The sequence below is a fragment of the Betta splendens genome, chromosome 11 (genome assembly GCF_900634795.4).
Source record: "Betta splendens chromosome 11, fBetSpl5.4, whole genome shotgun sequence".
NCBI lineage: Eukaryota > Metazoa > Chordata > Actinopteri > Anabantiformes > Osphronemidae > Betta > Betta splendens.
This window is the reverse complement of record NC_040891.2, coordinates 13,490,009-13,509,924: the sequence shown is the minus strand read 5'-3', so window position 1 is coordinate 13,509,924 and position 19,916 is coordinate 13,490,009. Positions and strand designations below refer to the sequence as shown.

The following is a 19,916-nucleotide window of genomic DNA, read 5'->3' as shown; positions in this document are numbered from 1 at the left end:
AAGTCAAAAGGCACAGACACATTCATTACAAATTTAAAAACAAACATTCTAAAAGTAGAGGTAACGGTATAGGTATATTTTACGTGTAACTTAAAGTTGAATTTAAAAAAAAGCTAGTATTTGATTTTACAGAGAAATGTTCTTAAATTAAGTTTTTGTACTATGGGCTCGTGCGAACGTCGACGTGTGACGTAACACGTCATTGTCCCGCGAAACCGAACCGACTAAAACGTCACGAACGTTGCCAGTGTTTTAATTATTGAAACGTGTATCGCTCGGTTACCCGGAGACGGTTCGGAGTAGCTGTTGCTACGGGAGACCCAGTCCTGGAAACGCAGCACGAGCCCACTAACGGAATATCCCGGCGAGTGACACACAAAACAACTTTTAGAGCAGCTTCTTCGCACGTTTAGGTCCAGAAGCAGTCAGTCACGGAGGAGGACGAGGCTCCACGAAGCGTCTTCAGGTTCGATTGTGATAAACTTTATTGAAAAGTATTGTGTGTGTACAATTTTTACTAGTACTGGTTTATTTTGGTGGATTCACTTCCTGTCGTGTCTAGTTTTGTTAATAAATAAATAAAAAATATTAATTATTTTTTGAATGAATTATTATTTTTAACTTATATATCTCTAAACGTAGTGAAGGTGTTTTTCCTCATTTTGCGTCATTTTTATTTGTGTGCTAATCGGTTCTCACTGATGTTGACTTGTGTTACGACCCGAACGCCTGACCTCCATGACGAATGGCGCGACTGACGTGGACGCGGCTCTTCAGCAGCATGTCCGCGCTCTCCGCTAAGCCCGGCGTGCGCCACAGTGTGTCCGACTGGTCCAACAACAACCAGCTGCTGTCGGCCACGGCTCAGCACCAACGGCACCTGTCCAGCGCCATCCGGCAGGAAGGGAGGTCGCTGCGGAACGAGACCAGCTGCAAGGTGGGCTCCACGGACGAGCCGGGCCGCATCCATCACCTCGCACACCGCCACCATGTGTTTGTTTATTGCGTAGACAACCTGGGATGAGAGCGAGACCTCCCACCGGCTGAGGGACCGGGTTTGGGATGTTGCTCGGTGGAAAGACGCGTTAGAGGCCTGCGCACAGAAAGTGGACGAGGAGATGGAAGCTCTGACTCTGGTAACAAACAGCGCTGTGGGAGCTCACAGCGAGCATCCGCAGCTCTTCTTCTTCTCTTCCTCTTGTGTTGCAGTCTAAGGAGCAGGCGGAGCAGGCGCTGGCTGCTACGGTCGCTCCTCTGGAGGTCAGCACCGAGTGTCTGACGCTGAGGGAGGGGCGCCGCGGCCACGAGCTGGTGGCCGACCCGGTGGAGGAGCAGCTGAAGGCGGAGGCGGCCCTGACGGAGCGCGTGCAGCAGGTTCTGCAGCAGCAGGTGGACCGAGCCTTCGAGCAGCTGTGGTACGAGCCGCCGCCGCCGCCCTCGTCCAGATGTGCACCCGCCTCGCTTCTCACCGCAGCTTCCTCCGGCCGTTTGTTCCCAGCGCTCTGCAGGAGATTCGCCACCAGCTGACCTCTGACCTCCAGAACAAGATGGACGCTCTGGACACCGACATGTCCTGCCTGTCGCTCACGATAAAGTCGCCTCAGATCTCCCTGAAGACCAACCCAACTCGCATCCCATCAGGGTGAGCTCGGCTGAATCGTCATGGATCAGCACACTCTAAATGAGCCCATCTCACGCCTGTAACAGTCTGCTGTCTTTAGTTCCTCCACCCCCCAGGAGTGGGTCCAGTTCAGCCAGCACAACGTGCTCCGGGCCCAGGAGGCAATGCAGGCGTCCCAGAAGATGAGGGAGGACACGAGCCTCGTCAGGGCCCAGGTGTGTGTGATGGGACCATGCGCGTGTGACCCGTAGCTAGCGCGCGTGACCCGTAGCTAGCGCCCGTGACCCGTAGCTAGCGCGCGTGACCCGTAGCTAGCGCGCGTGACCCGTAGCTAGCGCGCGTGACCCGTAGCTAGCGCGCGTGACCCGTAGCTAGCGCACGTGACCCGTGGCTAGCACCTGTGACCCGTAGCTAGCACCTGTGACCCGTAGCTAGCACCTGTGACCCGTAGCTAGCACCTGTGACCTGTAGCTAGCACCTGTGACCCGTAGCTAGCACCTGTGACCCGTAGCTAGCACCTGTGACCTGTAGCTAGCACCTGTGACCTGTAGCTAGCATCTGTGACCTGTAGCTAGCACATAACTCATCGGCGCAGGTGTTTTGCAGCTGCAGAACGACCTGGAGACCCAGCGGAGGGCCACCGAGTTCGCCCTTCGTAAGCGCAATCACCACGAGGAGCAGGCGCGCGATGAGCTGGAGTGGCAGATAGAGAAGGTCAGTTTTGGGTTTGGTTCCTTACGATCACAGCCGACGCCGCTGCAACGTCCAACGAGCTGTCCGCGCCTTTGTCTGCAGACGGAGGAGGAAATGGCTGAGATGGAGGCCGACATCCACGGGCTGGACGCGGACCTGCAGGCCAAGACCGGCTCCCTGAAGCTGGCTCACACCAGGCTGGAGGCCAGGACCTGCAGACCGGGCATGGACCTGTGCAGAGACGAGGTTCTACAGCACCGGGTCGGAAACAACGGTCTCCCGGCTGATCTCCGCCTCATCCCGTGTTTTCATCCCGTGTTTGCAGGTGCAGCACGGCCTGGTCAGCGAGGTCCATCAGCTGGAGGCCACCATCACGGCGCTGAAGCAGAAGCTGTCTGAGGCCCAGTGAGTGAACAATGCACGCTCGCAGCACAACGGCAGCGGTCGCGCTGACGCCCCGTTCCTCTCGCGCAGACACTCCCTGCAGAAGATGAGGCTCCATCACACGCTCATGCTGCAGGACCTGTCCAGGAAACAGGAAGCTCTGTCCCTGGAGCAGCGGAGCATGGCGGCCCGCCGCCGCCTGGCGCCCGCCTCCGGCCCGGCCCGGGAGCCGGCGCTGCCGGTGCCGCTCGCCAACTCCAGCGGGAGGAGCAGCCTGCAGCTGCTGCAGTAGGAGCCGGAGCCGACTCCACGCGTGTCTGCGCAGATGTTTGCTTCCTAATTCAACATCCACTCGTGTTGGTTTTTCTGGCTGAATATTTTTATGCGTTTGAAGAGTTCGGTGACTGCACACAAAATAAAAGCTGGTCTGGAACGGCCCTTCCTTTATCGACCATTAGGTTTAATGGCTTTGTTTTGCCTCATCGCATTGTTTGATCGTATGACGCTGCCTGAAGCATGAACTGTGTGATAATGACGTGAACCTTGACTCACAGTTTACACGCGTCCGATAAAAATAATGTGGTCAACAGGCACCGAGACAATAAAGCCTCGTAACTCTCACCTGCCCTTTACGTCTGCAAATGGACGCTGGGTGTTTGTCTGTCGAGGACCCAGACGAGCCGGGTTTGTTTTAGGACAGCGCTTGGTCCGGAGCGGAACGGGTTCGAGGATGTTGAGTCACATCCGTGCTTCCTGTCTAACGATGCCTCGCGCTTCCTGTGCGCTTTGGCCCAATTGTTGACTAATAACGATGCAGGACTGGAGATGAAGCCTGGCAGCAGAGCGCGGTTGAGGCCGTCGGGTCCTGGAGCCGCAGGCTCGTCCGACGGTTGGAATCCTCTCGCGCGGCGCCCAACGGCACACCCACTCCTCTCACGCTCCCCTTCACGCACGCAAACACACTCGTTCTCCACCATAAACCTCAGAATAGCTCCTCCGTGGCCAAAACAAGCCTCCCTCTCCCCGTCGCCCCCTCGCATCCACCATCAACTTCAGCACATTTATGACTTTACTGCCTGGCTCTCCACTTCATTTAGACAAGCCCTGCTCTGAGGCCGGGGCCGACGCGCGCTTCCTGACGCGCTGGATTATTCTGTATCATTTCACTTAAGGGTCCAGATGCTACCTGTCTGTTGCCCTTCTCTGAGAGGGCAATTAAGGCAGCCTGGTGCCGGCTAATGCGCCCTGCTTCTGCATGACTGGCCGCGTCTGCTTATCGAGCTGAGTGGGCCTCGCCCCCTCGCGCCCGCCCGCATCAGCACCTTCGAGGCCACCGCCCCCCGCTCTCGTCCCGTCGCTCGCCCGTCTCGTGTTGTTCCTGGCAGCGCGGAGGCAGCGGTCGCTCCGGGCCCGACGGCGGCGGTGCCGATGTTGTAGCGCGAGGAGATGCCGGTGCCGGTGATGGACGGCGTGGCGCTGTCCGTCTACACGCTCACCTTCCTGCTGGGCCTCCCCGCCAACCTGCTCGTCTTCTTCGTGTACGTGCGCAAGGCGTGCAAGCACGGCGCCACGCCCAACGTGGTCTACGCGCTCCACCTGTGCCTGGCCAACCTGGCGCTGGTGGCCTGGCTGCCCATCAAGGCCCTGGAGACGGCGCTGCAGGACTGGATGCTGCCGCGGCTCGTGTGCCCCGTCTACAGCTTCTTCCTCTTCTCCTCGCTGTACGGCAGCTGCCTCTTCATCACCGCCGTCACCGTGGGCCGCTACCTCAGCATCGCCTTCCCCATCATCTACAAGCGCTACCGCCACGCGCGCCTGTCCTGCTGGATCAGCGCCGCGCTGTGGGCGCTGGTGCTGATCCACCTCAGCTTCGCGCTGGCGGCCGAGGACGGCGCCTACTTCATCTCCACCAACAACAACGCGTCGGCGTGCTACGAGGAGTTCAACGCCACGCAGCTGGCGGTGCTGCTGCCGCTGCGCCTGGAGATGGCCGTGGCCTTGTTCTTCGTGCCGCTGGTGGCGACCTCCTTCTGCACGCTGCGCTGCGTGGTGCTGGTGTGGCGCTCCAACCTCCCGCCCATGGGGAAGCGGCGTGTCCTGGCGGTGGCGCTGTCCACGCTGGCCGTGTTCGTGGTGTGCTACGCGCCCTACAACGCCTCCCACGTGGTGGGCTTCGCGCTGGGCGCCAGCGTGGGGTGGCGGCCCTACGCCATGCTCACCAGCTCCTGCAACGTCTTCCTGGAGCCCGTGGTCATGCTGATGCTGTCGCCGGCCGTGTCCAGAGGCGTCCTGGGGAGACTCTGCGGGCGCCAGAGTCAGTACAGCCGAGCGGAGGCGTATCAGCGGCGACGCGACGGCGCCGCCCGCGTCACGGCGCCGCCCGCGCTTCCTGGAAAAGGCTAGGAGAGAGGGAGCGTCGCCACCAGGCTGTGACTGAGGGCGTCCTGAGGAGCGGCTCCTCTGTTCACACAGCGGCAGGTGTCACCAGCACCAGCAGTGCAGCGACAGCGCGTCAAGGACAGAGTTGACCCAGTTGCACGGCTCACTGGCCCAGTACAGTAAATGGGGCAGATCGTTAGTGTCAATAGAAAACAATAAAACAGATCTTTTCCTGCTGGGATGAGTGAAGAAGATTTATTGATGATTTGCTGCTTGGACTGAGCTGTGAATCTGCCTCCATTTGCTTCTGACTGCGTAAACGACTTCAAAATGTTCTAAAGTGATGGTTACGAATAAAGCAGTGATGACTACGAGTGGTGTCTGCTTCCTGTCGGCCTCAGACGCAGCTGGAAGGTGAAACGCACTAAAGAACAGAAGGTTTTAATTAAAAGTGAGGTGGATGATGAAGCGATGGCTCAAAGCCCACAGGTGGTGAAGGTCGTGCAGCTCGACTCTCACTCAGAGTCGAACACCTGCAGCTGTTTGAGCAGCTTTGTCTTTGTGTTTGTTTTAGCATGGGGTTCTAGTACTCTGCCCTCTGGTGGTTCAGGAAGAGTCCTGTCACTTAAACCCTGTTAAACCTGGTCATGGTCTGAAATCTCTCCAGTCATTTTTAGAATAGTTTAACATCAACACTAAAGCAGAGGTGAACTCTAAACATAGGACACGTCCAGGAACAGCTGCTTTTCCGTCCATTCTCCTTCGTCCTCATGGTCTAATCGTGCAGATGTTTGATCCTGGCATCCAGCTGTCATTGCCCTTAAACTATGTGACTCTAATAATGGTGCTGACACATCACACTGTTTATTCAGGGCTCTGGACCCGACGCAGCACCTGCTCTCGCTCTTCACAGTCTGTGCCTTTTCACAGAAGGCGTCATTACGCAGCATCTGCATCGCTGAATGGTTGCCGGGTGATGATGTTTGGACAGCATGGAGGACATAGATTGTGTCTGGACACTTATTAAATTTCCAATGCTGGAGGAGAGATAGCGCACATTCTGTAGGGCAGGCGTATGCAGCGCAGCGCTGTGACGCCAGCGCAGTCTGCTCCCAGGAGTCGAACCACGATGCATCAGAGATGGCAGGAGCCGCTGCCCAGCTTTAACACAGGTGGGTCCACGTAAAGGCGTAGCAGCAGGAGTCAGGAGCCATACTTCTCAGTGCTGGAGGTCAATGTTTGTTCTTTTATTCCACTAAAAGCTGTTACGTGATTCATTTAAATGACATTTTAAAGTGGATTTAACTTATATTTAAAGAAGCACAATTGCTGTTTACCGTCTTCCTGCTAATTAAACGACGTAGCTGTTTTGATTTCATAATAATATACTGATAATAATGACAAACACCTGAACGGTGGGAATAATGGAAGGAGTGGATGATGTGGAGCTGTTTATTGACTAGAGGGTTCACCAGGGTTCATCTTCTTGGGACCAGGAACCATGTGCTGCATTAAACTTGTACGTATAGCCTTCATCTGAGAACTGGAGACCTGTCAAACGCTACATCCGCCACTCGTTTGCGTCCCCGAAGCTCAACTCGCCTCTTCCTCCTCCAGCTTGAGACTCATCCTCCAGTCCTCGACGCGAGCAGCCGCCATGATCAGCAGCCGCCTGTTGCTCTCCTTCTACATCCTCACCTTCCTCATGGGGGTCCCCGCCAACGTCCTGGCCTTCTGCACCTTCTGCCGCAAGGTGCGGCGCCGGGCGGCTCCCATCGACGTCCTGCTCCTCAGCCTCACCGTCTCCGACCTCATCTTCCTGGTGTTCCTGCCCTTCAAAATGAAGGAGGCCTCGGACGACATGGCGTGGCGGCTGCCGTACTCCCTGTGCGCCTTCGCCGGCTTCGTGTTCTACGTCAGCATCTACAACAGCACGCTGCTGCTCACCGCCGTGAGCGTGGAGCGCTACCTGGGCGTGGCCTACCCGCTGCGCTACGCGCTGTGCCGCCGGCCGCGCTACGCCGTGCTGGCCAGCGCCGCCTTCTGGGTCGTGACCTCCGTGAACCTCTGCGTCGTCTACATCATCCCCTACGTCCAGTGGAGCAAAGGCCGAGACACCGGCAACAGCAGCAGCGGCTCTCAGCCGGACACCTGCTACCTGGACTTCAGCGAGGACGAGCTGGGCATCCTGCTGCCGGTGCGTCTGGAGCTCTTCCTCGTCCTCTTCTGCATCCCCTTCCTCATCTGCAGCTTCTGCTACGTCAACTTCATCCTCATCCTGTCGCGGCTGCCGAACATCAGCCGGCGCCGGCGGCTGCGCGCCATCGGCCTGGCGCTGGGCACGCTGGCCGTGTTCGCCGTGTGCTTCGGGCCGTACAACGCCTCGCACGTGGTGGGCTTCATCCGCCGCGACAGCGAGAGCTGGAGGGTGGAGGCGCTGCTGTTCAGCACCTTCAACGCCTGCATGGACCCCTTCATCTTCTACTTCTCCTCGGCGGCGGTCAGGGGCATGGTGAAGCACTGCTTCAGGAGCATCGTGGCGAAGACGCACATCCTGAGGTGTGGAGCTTCTCATGAGGAGCCGCAGCAGAAGCCCTCCATCGGCGACAAGTACAAAGAAGCAGTCCCTCCGTGACCGAGGAGCGCATGAGAAGCTTGTGTGACTGTGCTGATAACAGGCAGATCTTACTGGTGCTCCACAATAAACACCTCAGTGACATGAAATGATGAATTATCTCCACCATCCAGCTGTTAACAGATCATTTGTAAATGTTGTGACCCTCGTGTGATCATTCGCTGACTTTATGGCATTAATACAGGCTGATTAATAAGGTGCGGAGGGTGCGTGTGGCACGGCCACAGCTTCCTGTTAAATATCCAACAGGGGCTGTTTAATCACAGAAGGACTGACTGTACGAGCAGGAAGTGGAGGCTGTTCACCGGCCAGTTAATTTGGAGCTGCAGGTAAACACGAGGCCTGTGCTCCTTTGTGGTGAGGGGACTTCACACAGCGAGCGGTTGATAACCACCTTCTGCCCATTTCCTGGCAGCAGTAATGAGGACAGCGCTGCGATGCAGCCCGAGCGATGTAAACCCAGATAACTTCCCCTCGTGGTGCTTGTTTATTAGTTTAGTGCCCACATCCACAACACATAAAAGGAGAAATGAAGTTTGTTCCTCTGGACGCTTAAAATTCCCTGGAAGTGAACGCCTCCTGTTTATGTTGGTCGTCCTTTAGCAAAAATGTGACCTGACTGCAGCCATGAGAACTAAATGCTAGGACTGCATTTAACTCTACAATGTGATGCATTCTAGCACATGTTTAGCCATCACAGGTTCCTTTTAGAAAAACTCTAAATATGTAAAATTTGATAACGTACATTTATTTTGTCTAGACTGAAAACTCCGGGTCTGAGGAAAAGCTGGTTTTATCTTCTTAGTTCTGTAAACGAATGCTTGTTTAATAATAAATGTTTTGCCTTCTTTAAAAAATTAATTTTCACAGTTGTCGGGCAGAATGTTTTTCCTGCGGAAAAAACAACACGAAAAACAACTGAACATTACTTAACAGTATTTATTCCAAAAAATTAAATACAACAACCAAATAAAAAGGCTCAACTTGGGACCAGGATCAGTGAAGTTTTAAGACATAACAGGTCTCGAAGTACAGTTTTATGTCTAAAAAGTGACAGACTTTCATAATCAGGGTAAATTTAAAAGCAAAAAAAACACACAGAGAAACGCAAAGTTGAATTTGTAGTGGAGTCTGACACGCAGGACGCTGCAGAGGTTTATTTGGTGGGGGATCCCTCGACAAGGACGACGGGCACAACTCAACGACAGAACTACCCCAAAGTCTGGAAACGCCTAAGCTTCACATTAGACACCTTGAAAAGTTTAGGAGACGTCAGTGTTGTAGTACAGAGCACAAGTTAAAGACCAACACTTACAGGAAGGAAGAGGCTGCGTCAGAACCTAGAGATAAATAAATGATGCTACATGACGCTTGTACTACAGCTGGTCACCTACGGAGTCACGAGTGTCCCCCAGGTCTTAGTTTGTGGGTTGTGCCCGTCCACTGAGCCGATCCCCATAGGCCTTTTGGTCCTGTCAGCTCCACACCCATCACGTCTGCATATATTGTGTTCTTGGCATGTCAGAGGTATCCACACTCACACGGACACGTAAACCAGACTCAAGCACGCCTAACAGTATTGTCTTGTATCAGTATATACTTATTCGTGTTACTTTTCTGAATGAAAATATTCCTAAACTCACTCTTTTTTCCAGCACCATTAGGAAAGGCACAGACAAATCGGTCCGAGGATGAACTTTCAACCCTCCTCCTCCTCATTAAAAACACTGTTCCGGTCTACGAACCGCATCGCGATGACAATCGCGAGTCGTCAATATGACTAACGAGCTTCTGAGATGATCGAACGACGAAGAGGAGAGAGGGTTGATGATTCATCCACAGTACTTGACAAACAGTCATGTCAACACATAAACAAGCCAGAACAACCGGTTTACTCTCTTCATCCCTACATATTGCATCATCAAATTCAGAAACATAATCTCAGGTCACTGAAGTTGTTAGACACCATATTCCAACAGTGCTATTAAGCTTCTGCTTCAAATAGGACTTTGTTAGAAAAAATAATGTGAATTATATTAGCATTTTTAAATATATGCCCATTGAGGCTTAAAAGTCTTTGTGTATTTGTGATTTAGAAAAAGGCTTGTGTAGCCTTGACAACAGGCTTCAGAGGTCAAACTGCTGTACGAGGCATCATGAGAGGAAAAGGCTATAAGGCTACATTATATTAGAGGACTTTAGTGGATGATCAATGTTCATGACGACAACTATTATAAATAGTCTTCAAGTAAAACCAAATGCTGGTAATGTCTGACAGGAAACAGCTTCAACACAGATATTTTGTAATAAAAGGCTTTGACTGTATCTGACAGATATAATAGAAAACCTCAACATTACGATTCAACCATGAACCAATAAAATACATCTTTATGTCTCTGAATCCTTATTTGTAAACTATTTGCATCTGATGAGCGGTTAAATTAAATGTTCTCTCACAGCAGCTAAGGTTTGGTTCGTGGCCAACACATTGACACAGGAGAAATTCAGAGACTCTCTAAAAACAAAGGCTGCACTTAATGAATGTATTCTCTTTTGAGTTGGTATCATGTAAAACTGATGCAAAGTGCAGCTCATGTCTTCCCTAGAGCCAGCGTGACATGACGTGTCTGGTTCGCTCCTGGACGCAGAACCTAAACTTCAGTTTAGTGACACATTCACTAATTATAATGGCACAGGTCGAACTTTAATAAACCAGAGACGGGCTGAGGTTCAGGGAAATGCTAAAAAATAAAGTCTCAGACTTTAAATCTTTAAATAAAATTCTAAATATGATTTTAAGGCATTTGACTTTAAACAAAATAGTTTTTACTGCATTTATGATTCATCATAAATTCCTCATTTTTTAATAATGATAATATCCAACAACCAACGTACAGTTAGCTGTGTATTATGCGACGGTGCTCTATGTTCACCTCAGATGTGCATCTTTGGATTGTCAATGTGAGAGTAATTATCTCCTAACAAAATAAAAAAACGAAAATAAAGCCTAACATTTGAAGCGCACACTGGCCTGGGCTCAGATCAGCTACAGTCCTCAGAGTCGGGCAGTGCAGTATTTAAACTTGAGATTCTGACACCGTCTCCGTGAATACGTTCACAGAGACACTCTGACAACATACTGCGCGAGTAAACCCTTTCCAGACAGCTCTCCTAAAACACATGCACACCAAGCCCACTTCAACACAATGTCAAATACTGCACATTGCTCAATCCACTCACTTGCCACAACTCATAACGCACAAATACTCAACACCTCACTCGGCAACAAACCTACACTTATTGCACTGCAGAAGTTCTTAACAATTCAATTGTTCCAGGAGGTTTGTGGTCGTCGGACGACACGAACAGTCTGCTCCGTTCTACTGGTGAAACTGGATTTAAATTAACAGAAAACCTCAAATAGCAAGAGGAATAAAACACACACACAAAGCGTTTGCTGTAACGCTCCAAACCGCCCACAACGTTATATGCCCCTCTCCTCACAGTGGGACAACAAGAGAAACCCAGGTCTGACGTGGCTGTGATTTAAAACGGATAAGACTTCCTTCAGTGTCTGTGTTAAGTGCAGGGGCAGGTGTCTCACTGTGAGGCTTAAAGAGAGACAGAGGTGAGACGGCAAAACCGCTGAGGGACCAACACGTTGCCTCGGTCAAGACAACACACACAATGAGTGAAAACACAGAAACATACATAGAAATCTGACTACGTTCAGGCTCAATATAAGGCTACGAAGCAAACCAGGTCCTTACTCCCTCTTTTGTTTCCACCCATGCACCATTGTTTAAATATAAAAAAAATAATCACTAAAATGCTGCCAAATCTGAAAGGCGAGGTCTTGATGTGTGAGAGCAAACAAACAAAGGATATTATGACGTATTCTGCAAAGAAGATGCGAAGGAGAATGTGACGCACGGGCAGGAGCACAGAAACGATTGGCTGGTTTTAAATTGCATAACGTGGCTTTAACTCCTCTCTGGCTCAGTTGATCCTCCCGCAGCCGCCGTTAAGTTCCAGTGACCAAAAACGCAGCAGCACGAGGCTCCTCTGCACGATGACGAGAGTCGGACATTAAGACTCGCTGTGGAGGGATGTGAAGGGAGGGTGTCAGGCAAAGTACATGGTCCTCAGTGTGTCGTGGTGGATCTGAACAGCCTTAGCCAACGCCTGGGGGTCCCTGCCATTACTCTGCCCTGAGACGTGGCTGCCCTCCGCACTGTCAACAGGAAGTAGAAAAGAAAAGGACAAAGATGACACAAGCAAAAACAAGCCAACCCAAACTTTATGTGCGTAGACGTGTACTTGGCTGGAACAGCTTCTAGTTTGAACGGTGAGGAAGGGCCCAGATCATACAACCCCTGAACATACCCAGGAAAATCAGACATAATCCATTCAGTCCGTATACAGTCGGACTCCAGGAGACTTCCTCCCCACCTGTCGTGCTCTTTGTCCACCAGGTGGTAGCGCGCCCTGAAGGCCACCAGGTGAGCGTAGTAGGCCGGCGCTGGGATGGAGACGGAGCGCGTGCAGCGGACGTAGGTGTGGCACAGCTGGTAGGTGAGGAGCTGGAAGTCATCTGCAGTGAAACAGTTGTCGTCCCACAGAACGTGGTAGTGGGAGGGACGACTCGTACCCTGGAGGGAGGAAAGCAGCGTTAATAGCACTCCGGGGTAAAGCGCTCTATGGGGAGAAGAACAAACATTCAGCAGCTAAAATTAGGTGAGTGAGGAAGGAGCAGGTGTTTGACAGGCTGCTTCCCTGAGCCCAAGCTGTTGACCCCGCAATCACTCTTCAAAAAGCTTCAATCAATCAAAAAAAACAACTCAATAATTATTTGCTGTGTTACATAAATAGCTATTAGCGGTCCCTTGGTAACAGTGAGCACCGACCTGCTGCTGAATTTTGATGCCACCTTTATGTAAAACTGAAGTTTGAGTGTTTGCTTTATCACTGCAAAGTTAATGCACTGAGATTTAATGCAAAAATGCAAAGGTGTGACCCTACAGGCCTACCTGGATTCCAGCATGACTGCAGAGGTAAAAGTCGAACTCATAGGGGTGAGTGATGTCTGTGTCCACCGTGGTGCCGGCAGGAATGTTTCCGCTTCGTCCAACCTGGCAGAACAATAGATTATAACGATGTGAGAGAGCATCAACTGCCTGTACGGCTGGCGTGGGGCAGATCTTCTTACCCGCTCGTTGCGATCAGCGCAGAAAAGCCGCGTGTGGTGGCGTTTCTGTACGACGATGAAAGTGATCCCTGGCTGATACTCTTTCTCCAGACTGATGCAAGCCTCCCTGATGGCCAGCAGCTCATAGTATAGCACCTGAACAGAAACAAGTAACTCAGATTAAACAGGTTTAAAGGAGCAAGCAGGAATCTGTCTGCGGAGCTGAGAAGCCTGTAAATACAGGGTTCCAGTACTTTTACTTCTGGTTAAATCCCTGGTAAGACTGCATTGGTTCTGTGTTTAAAGTTAATGTCTAACAGCAAAGCGGGACTGATGTACCTGTCTGAACTGGCCCTCTGATACTCCATCCCTGTAGAAGATGATCCTAGTTGGCTTGTACCGTGTTGATTTGTAGAACTGGATCAAGAGCTCTCGGACCATAGAGGCCAAGTCCTGGATGATCTCCTGTCTGGGCCTCTGGACTCTCACTGTAGCGCAGTACCTGCTGGGGTGGGCGTCCATACTGCCCACCACCTGTAGAGAAAGGTCAGTGAGTGAACATGTCAGAGAGATCAGTCCTGACTGCAAAAGCACTAAAAGGTAATGACTTAGTAAAGTCTTACTGCTGCAATAGACGGCTTCTTCCCATCTCCTGCTGGAGGATGAGTGACGTCTGCTCCCAGAAAAATGACTGGCTGCTGGAACACAGAGGGCCTGGATCACACAGTTAAGACACAATGAGTCTGATGCGCTCTCAATTCAAAGAGACAAAAGTGTATAAATGTGCTCTCCCTGAACTTATTTGGAGATTTTACCGTTGGTTTGGAACCAGGATGTTGTTGATGCCTCCGAGCTTAACGTTGATCTTGAGACAGAGGTTGGAGAGAGTCTGAGGAGACGTCTTCACCACATTCTTCACCTGGACGCACTGGGTAGCCATGCCCAGCAGCGTGTCTCCAACCCGCTTCACCTCAGCTGTTTGTCCGAGATTGAACAACACTTGAATTATATTTATAGGTGCCTCATAAACCTGCTTGCTGAACTCAATACAGTTTAACTACTTTCACTTGTCTTTATAAAGCTGAAGTCTTTACCTGAGGGTCAAAGGTTTATATCTAGGTTTCATTCTACAGCTTTCTTTTGTTTGAGCATACCTTTTCTTGTGCCATTCTAATTTTTAACACTGTCTTGATTTTAAATGACTGCTAATGGTTTTTGTACCATAAACAGGTGTTTTTCCAGGCAGGATCACAATGATGAGCTGCAGCCCAGGGTAAGTGTTCTTCAAGTGCCTAAACATGGGCTCCACACTGTCAGCTCCCTGGGCGTATTTACAGAAGCACGGCTGCCCTTGGATTGGCATCCCAGCGTCCTTGGAGATTTTTCGTAGTTGGTCAGTGAAGATCCTGAGCAAAAAATACAGTATATAACAAAACCACTGCAAACACTGATAAGTAACCACACAGCAGCAACAGTGATTCTGGTGAGCTCACTTGAGGATCTCTTCTCGGCACTGCCTCTGGGTGGCGAAGCAGGCGATGGCCCACATCTTGATCTCCACTCCTGTGTGAAACTGTTTCCCCCTCATGTCCCACACCCCATGGCTGGGTGTGGCCACTGTGCGGTTCTGCAACGACAGTGTAGGGTTGATCTGCTGGGGCTGAAAGTCACGCAGACACATACAGAACATGGACAAGGACAGCAAATGGCTGCTGATGTAACATGGGACTGGAGCGTGTCTCTAAAAATCTACCTACCTGTTATCCTCTAATGAGATACATTTAGAAACACAACTTTGGCTTGTCATGTATATAAAGTGTTAATAAAAGGCGTAGGTACCATATAGGGTTCAGAGTTCAACCTGCCGCCATACTGCAGCATGGGGGCCGGCAGGACGCGGCCCGTCACCTGAGCCATCTCGTCACGCACACGGAACTGGAACTCCTGGACAAACGGGTCGGCTTCATAATTTGCACTGCGCACCTGAGAAGAGAAAGGAAAAACGATGATTAACTTAACAAGAAAAAGAGAGGCGGGCTTCAGGCGGCATCGTTGTCCACAGACAACTCACCAGCCTGCTGATCTCCTCCTGACGGTCTGGAGCAGACCGGGCCGTTGCTTTGATCATGGTGGATGTCTGGTTATCTGTCAGTTTTTTTATGCAGCGCTGCCCAGCAACAATATTGCACACCTGAATAGAAAGAGGTGAGTTAATCCATCTGTTACTGCAATAAAGCAGATTAAGGAACATTTTGCCAAGCGTTTGACAGTGGAATCCAAACGCCAGCGTCGGGGATCACCTCCAGGGGCAGGTAGGTATGTTTCTGCTCCTGGCCTACTTGTAGACAAGGCATGTGTGGGTACTTCAGCTGCAGATTATACTTTTCTCTGAAGTACTGCGCCACTGTGCGTTCCACTGTCTGGCCATTTTCAAGCTGCAACGGAAATCTGTGGATTTGAATGTAACAGGAACCTCTCATTAAAGGTAAGCCGACGAAAGCTTTGATTGTGGGTGAGCATCTAGTGGATGTGTGATGTGGAAGCGTACGTCTGGAGGCTGGCTGGACGTCGGGTCACATTGCACACTCTGTACTTCCTACGCATGGTCCCACAGTGTGTCACTTCAACTTTAAGACCTGTGAAGATGTGGAAGCAACAACATCACTGAGCATCGGAAAAAAAGAGCGAAGACTCTATTCATTACCACAATTCTTCCAAACATCCAACATCTGCTACAACACTGTCCGAAGCTGCTGCATCGGTTCAGCTTCGGTCACACACCTTTGATCTCTTTAGTGAACTTGACCCTGTGGGAGTCAGTGAGTGGGCGAGGCTGCTCGTCAATGTTGTGGATGTCCAGGACCTCACACATAAACTGGATGACTGGCTGGGCTTTATAAAAGGCTGTGGCTGACACTGGAATGACACAGACACACACAATAACAACGCATGCATCACTGGAAAAGGTAAAAACAACAGAAGCAACATGCCTGAGCAACATGCAGGAAAAATTTGAAGGAAATACAAAGATTACATTCAAATGCAGTGGAGTTCACTCACCATCAATGTTGAGCATCATTTTCCACATGGCTGGCCGTACAGACTGATGGAAACCAAACCAAACTTCCCGTCCTCCTCCTAGCGGATGGTCGTAGCCCTCAGGGGACGAGAAGAAAGACCTTCCAACAGGAGTGTACCTATTAAGGACAGAGAGGACGTGCACAATGGGTGATATAAAGGTTAGTAGAGCACCATAATAAATAGGTCCTCCTGCCAGGTGTTACATTCTCTGTGAGGTTTACTGGGTGCAGTGTAACACAAGCGCTGCCTGAGTTACTGGAGGAGGCTTTAGAGGTCGTTCATGTTACTGAAAGTTATTTGGTTAATGGATTCACCAAATGACACGTCCTGAGGTTGATTACATAAAAAGACGATTTAATCCACATCTCCATGTGAAATTCAAATCCCACTCTGACTATCCAACATGCTAAAAATATATAATCACTTGGGATTTTGCCCATGACATGTTACTGTAGTTTCCTTACGTTATATTTCACAAGCACAAACCAAATCAACACAATTATTAGAATGTGTAAAAATAAATTTGTGGGCACTCACTTCATGGAGGGCAGGTGTCGAAGGACAACGTCCACAGCATGAACGGGGTTCGTGCTCAGAGGTTTGTCCAGATCCAGCGGTTCGGCCACAGCGCGTCCGGTCAGGACTTCGTGCAGCATGTGCCAGCTGACCAGTGACACAAATCTAATGGTGACTTTAAATGAACGGTCCTTCCCACCCTCACCTGGCAAGGTGACATCAAGGTCCACCTGAGGAGGAAAACAAGAAATGTGATGCTCAGCAGTTGCATCGATCCCCTGCTCAACTCAAGGTAAACACTGGTCAAACCAATGTGTGTCAATAACGATATATTTCAGGGAATCCCACAACATCTTACCCCACTAGTGGCAACAGGCAGTGGGGTAGCAGTGTAGAGGCTTTTCTTGCCATCATAAACTGGCAGGCGATCACCAAAGATAGTCACTTTGAAATGGTGAACCATAGAGTCCACCACCTCCCTGAAAGATGCAGTGTAAGAAATGATCCACACACCCTAGTTCTAAAAGTCATTAAAAAGGTCAGAAGAGGGGAGTATTGTGGTCTAAAAGTTTCCTCTTTATATAAAATCAACTAAGCGGGTGCTGCTGTTCCTATCACCTGTTGACTCTGCGAGGGCACTTGTCCGGCTTGATGTCCACTTCATACAGGTAGACGTCAATCTTGGGGATCTCCACCTGGAAGCAGTTTGCCAGAAGCTTGATGGGTTTCCCAACGCTGCCATAGCCAGGTCGCCGTGGCAACGAAAACAAGGCTTGGGCTCCAGCGGCTCCTGAAACAATGCAAGCAGAAAGAGGTGAACCCCAGACACTGACTTAACTGTGACCTGCTGCACATCTTACAGGCGGAGTGAGCATGTTTCAACTCCTTGTTTTGGTTTTGGGATGTGCAGCTTTAAGTGTAATCCTAACCTGTAAACCTGCTGGAACTGCCAAGGTTAAGAGGAAAATAAATGTAATGATTTTTACACAATATTGGTTGTTAAATGAACTCAATGAATAGATCATTTCATTTTTTTAATTTAATTTCCTCCTTAAACTTAGCCCAGTAACCGTGAACCTACAAACACTTTTTTGAAAATAAGACAAACCAGAGGAAGGAAGTGGTTATTAAGAAGGAAAGAACAGATGGTCGGCGGAGACACTGGAGGTTGTGTACGTTAAACGTTGCCCCATATTAAATTGGCACACTAAAAGAAATGGGCCAACGCTGAGTCCCACGTCGATCTGATAATGACCGTTACAAAGGTTGCAGAGTTGGGTTGACATTTTAAGATAAAGACCAGCTCGGCGGTCACAGACTTGTCCTGACTGACATGGCCTTTGCCAGAAGGAAGAAGAAGTAGGTGGGTGACATAACCCACGTAACCCACACCACACACACGCAGCAATTTTCATAAATACCAAACTGGAAAGTACAAAAATAATGACATCACACAACCACACAATTTCCACAAATATGAGTCAGAGGATCCACACATACACAACATGACATATGAGCTAAAGTTGCTTGCTACCAAGGAGTGCTATGTTGTAATGTTTAAATTAAAAGTATGGGACGGCAGGATGTTATGCAGCAGTGATGAACATGGCTATGAATTAACAGGGCAGCTGTGAAGTTGCAGCAGGGAGCTCCTCTGAGGGTCTGACCCCAAACCAGGTGTAAGACAGCATCATTTAGGAAGACACCTTCTCAGATGTGTCCCCAGGTTACATCCTCCTCTGTGCGGTTCCCATGGCAATAATTCCCATGTTGCTACAGTTTCTCCATGGCAACTACAGCCAAGCTGGCAAAAGCAAGACAAACAGGAGGCGCTCTGGTGACAGAAAGATTTTAGTTTTAAAAAACTAGGAGAAAGTAAGGGGAAAGCAATGTGTGTGGAATTATAGAGCGAGATCAGCTTTTGCAGGACTAAAAGCCCAAACAGCCAAACAATAGAGACAGCAGCATCCACTTATCAGCCTGCTTCATCAGACAAATGTGGCAATAGCACCCCACGCAGAGCCGACGCTCAACCCACACGGTGTTAGAGTCCTTCACTTCACTGCAGCAACATTATCACCTACCTAAAAATTGACACTTCATTGTGCAAAGCTTAAAGGGCACCAGCAAAACAAGAGCTCGTTTGCCACAGCAGACCCTCTTTACATCAGCATCCATGCTTTCTACAACAGCACATGTGCCACGATGCCGCAGCCAAATCAGACAGTGCATCTACAACATTTTCAATTACTTTGTTGTCATGGTGTATTTAACTTTGTATACAAAGCATGTAACCACTGGAATGATTAGAATGAAATGAAAATGTTTGTTGAAAACATTTCCTTCTCACTCCTACATTGAGTCCAGTGATTTATTTGATCAATTGGTTTATTTCTTGAGGAGAACTCATTATTGGAATAGATTATCTGTATGTCTGGCTGTTGTTAATTCAGCCTATATAACTTATTTATTGTATTGTATTCCAGTCAATCACACAACAGTCCGTGAATTAGGTCCCGTCACGCACACACCTCCCTGACTGAACCAGGCTCTCATGGCTCAGACACACCTGATCAACACCTGCCATTGACAGCCGGCACAGCCTGACGCAGGCACGAAACGAAACCCGAGGGACTGGTTTGTGGCATGTGTGGCCCACACAGATGGAAGCGTAAGTGACCAGCGAGGGCCAGAAGCGGACAGGTAGTGGGTGTCCCGCCTGTTAAAACCGGCATCCACGGGGTTACACCATCTCACCTGTTGTTCCGATTTCCATTCATGAGGTCTCTGTCCGGGTGACCCGGCACCTTGTAATCAACTCTCCCTTCGTAATCTGGAAACTCCTGGGGATCCGCTGCCGACACGACGCTCGCCGGGCCCCCGAGTTGAGCTGCTGATGTGGACCGGGGCCGCTCCGGGGTCCCCTCGCCTGGAAGTTGTGTCCCCCAAAAACTGAGAGTTTAAAGTTAATTCAACTGCACCCGCGTTTGTCCTTCAAAGTTGTTTTTCTTGAACCTATAATAAAACAACATTATTTGAGTTGTTGCTTGTTTGAAGACACTTTAGATGTAACTGTATACATTTAGCCGTTAGCAGCGCTAGGAAGCTAATAGCTTTAGTTAGCTTTAGCCGATCTAACGACTGACTGACAACTCATAAACACGGCTAACACGAATACCTTACCTCGTCAGCGACTGTTTCCGTCGTCCTGGACGTTTAACGTGACAACCCGATGTTCTCTTTAATGAAACTAATTGAAGGGGGCTCACTAGCCCGGCGTCCTACTCAGTTTCGGCGATAAACCGGTCTGAAGTCAGCGCTTACGCCTCCTTCTCGCTCTCGCTGACGTCAAGTTAGCAAAGATACAAAATTAAAACTTCCGAAAAACCCCTTCAAAATAAAGCCTCACCGAGGCGCAA

General features: G+C 50.1%; 4 protein-coding genes across 5 annotated transcripts; 3 read left to right on the top strand and 1 right to left on the bottom strand.

Annotated features, from left to right (window-relative positions):
• Positions 1 to 198: 198 nt before the first annotated feature.
• tekt2 (tektin 2 (testicular)) lies at positions 199 to 3,150 on the top strand. 2 transcript variants are annotated; one of them, XM_029166311.3, is made up of 10 exons: positions 199 to 466; positions 778 to 937; positions 1,011 to 1,136; positions 1,210 to 1,415; positions 1,499 to 1,642; positions 1,722 to 1,836; positions 2,228 to 2,335; positions 2,417 to 2,560; positions 2,640 to 2,719; positions 2,789 to 3,150. In XM_029166311.3, the coding sequence occupies exons 2-10, from the start codon at positions 782 to 784 to the stop codon at positions 2,988 to 2,990; spliced, it is 1,281 nt and encodes a 426-aa protein (XP_029022144.1). In that variant the 5' UTR covers positions 199 to 466; positions 778 to 781; the 3' UTR covers positions 2,991 to 3,150. The 2 variants fall into 2 exon arrangements, with proteins under 2 accessions (XP_029022144.1, XP_029022145.1); XM_029166312.3 differs by having other exon boundaries at positions 200 to 466; positions 781 to 937.
• A 153-nt stretch (positions 3,151 to 3,303) lies between these two features.
• si:dkey-211g8.9 (free fatty acid receptor 3) lies at positions 3,304 to 5,446 on the top strand. Its single transcript, XM_029167590.3, has one exon. It carries the CDS (start codon positions 4,145 to 4,147, stop codon positions 5,099 to 5,101), a length of 957 nt encoding a protein of 318 aa, XP_029023423.2. The 5' UTR covers positions 3,304 to 4,144; the 3' UTR covers positions 5,102 to 5,446.
• Positions 5,447 to 6,196: 750 nt separating this feature from the next.
• On the top strand, positions 6,197 to 8,573 carry LOC121202593 (free fatty acid receptor 3-like). Its single transcript, XM_041072872.2, has one exon. The coding sequence runs from the start codon at positions 6,735 to 6,737 to the stop codon at positions 7,710 to 7,712; it is 978 nt and encodes a 325-aa protein (XP_040928806.1). The 5' UTR covers positions 6,197 to 6,734; the 3' UTR covers positions 7,713 to 8,573.
• Positions 8,574 to 8,636: 63 nt separating this feature from the next.
• Positions 8,637 to 19,853, bottom strand: ago3b (argonaute RISC catalytic component 3b). The gene is made up of 20 exons (XM_029167362.3): positions 19,681 to 19,853; positions 19,255 to 19,512; positions 17,116 to 17,287; positions 16,856 to 16,976; positions 16,519 to 16,727; positions 15,961 to 16,097; positions 15,682 to 15,816; positions 15,449 to 15,536; positions 15,201 to 15,348; positions 14,972 to 15,091; positions 14,740 to 14,883; positions 14,394 to 14,527; positions 14,122 to 14,306; positions 13,716 to 13,875; positions 13,524 to 13,614; positions 13,240 to 13,434; positions 12,922 to 13,056; positions 12,743 to 12,844; positions 12,165 to 12,364; positions 8,637 to 11,946 (listed from the first exon to the last, which is right to left on the bottom strand). The coding sequence occupies exons 2-20, from the start codon at positions 19,271 to 19,273 to the stop codon at positions 11,838 to 11,840; spliced, it is 2,604 nt and encodes an 867-aa protein (XP_029023195.1). The 5' UTR covers positions 19,274 to 19,512; positions 19,681 to 19,853; the 3' UTR covers positions 8,637 to 11,837.
• Between the last annotated feature and the right edge of the window lie 63 nt (positions 19,854 to 19,916).

Bases quoted from the DNA above. Each gene is read 5' to 3' on its own strand.
- tekt2 (XM_029166311.3), top strand. From the start codon at position 782: ATGTCCGCGCTCTCCGCTAAGCCCGGCGTGCGCCACAGTGTGTCCGAC. The intron at 938-1,010 runs GTGGGCTCCACG...TTTATTGCGTAG, and splicing joins GGAACGAGACCAGCTGCAAG to ACAACCTGGGATGAGAGCGA. The intron at 1,416-1,498 runs GTACGAGCCGCC...GTTTGTTCCCAG, and splicing joins CGAGCCTTCGAGCAGCTGTG to CGCTCTGCAGGAGATTCGCC.
- LOC121202593 (XM_041072872.2), top strand. From the start codon at position 6,735: ATGATCAGCAGCCGCCTGTTGCTCTCCTTCTACATCCTCACCTTCCTC.
- si:dkey-211g8.9 (XM_029167590.3), top strand. From the start codon at position 4,145: ATGCCGGTGCCGGTGATGGACGGCGTGGCGCTGTCCGTCTACACGCTC.
- ago3b (XM_029167362.3), bottom strand. The intron at 14,307-14,393 runs GTGAGCTCACCA...TTTTTTGCTCAG, and splicing joins TGCCGAGAAGAGATCCTCAA to GATCTTCACTGACCAACTAC. The intron at 13,615-13,715 runs GTAAAATCTCCA...TGTGTGATCCAG, and splicing joins ATCCTGGTTCCAAACCAACG to GCCCTCTGTGTTCCAGCAGC.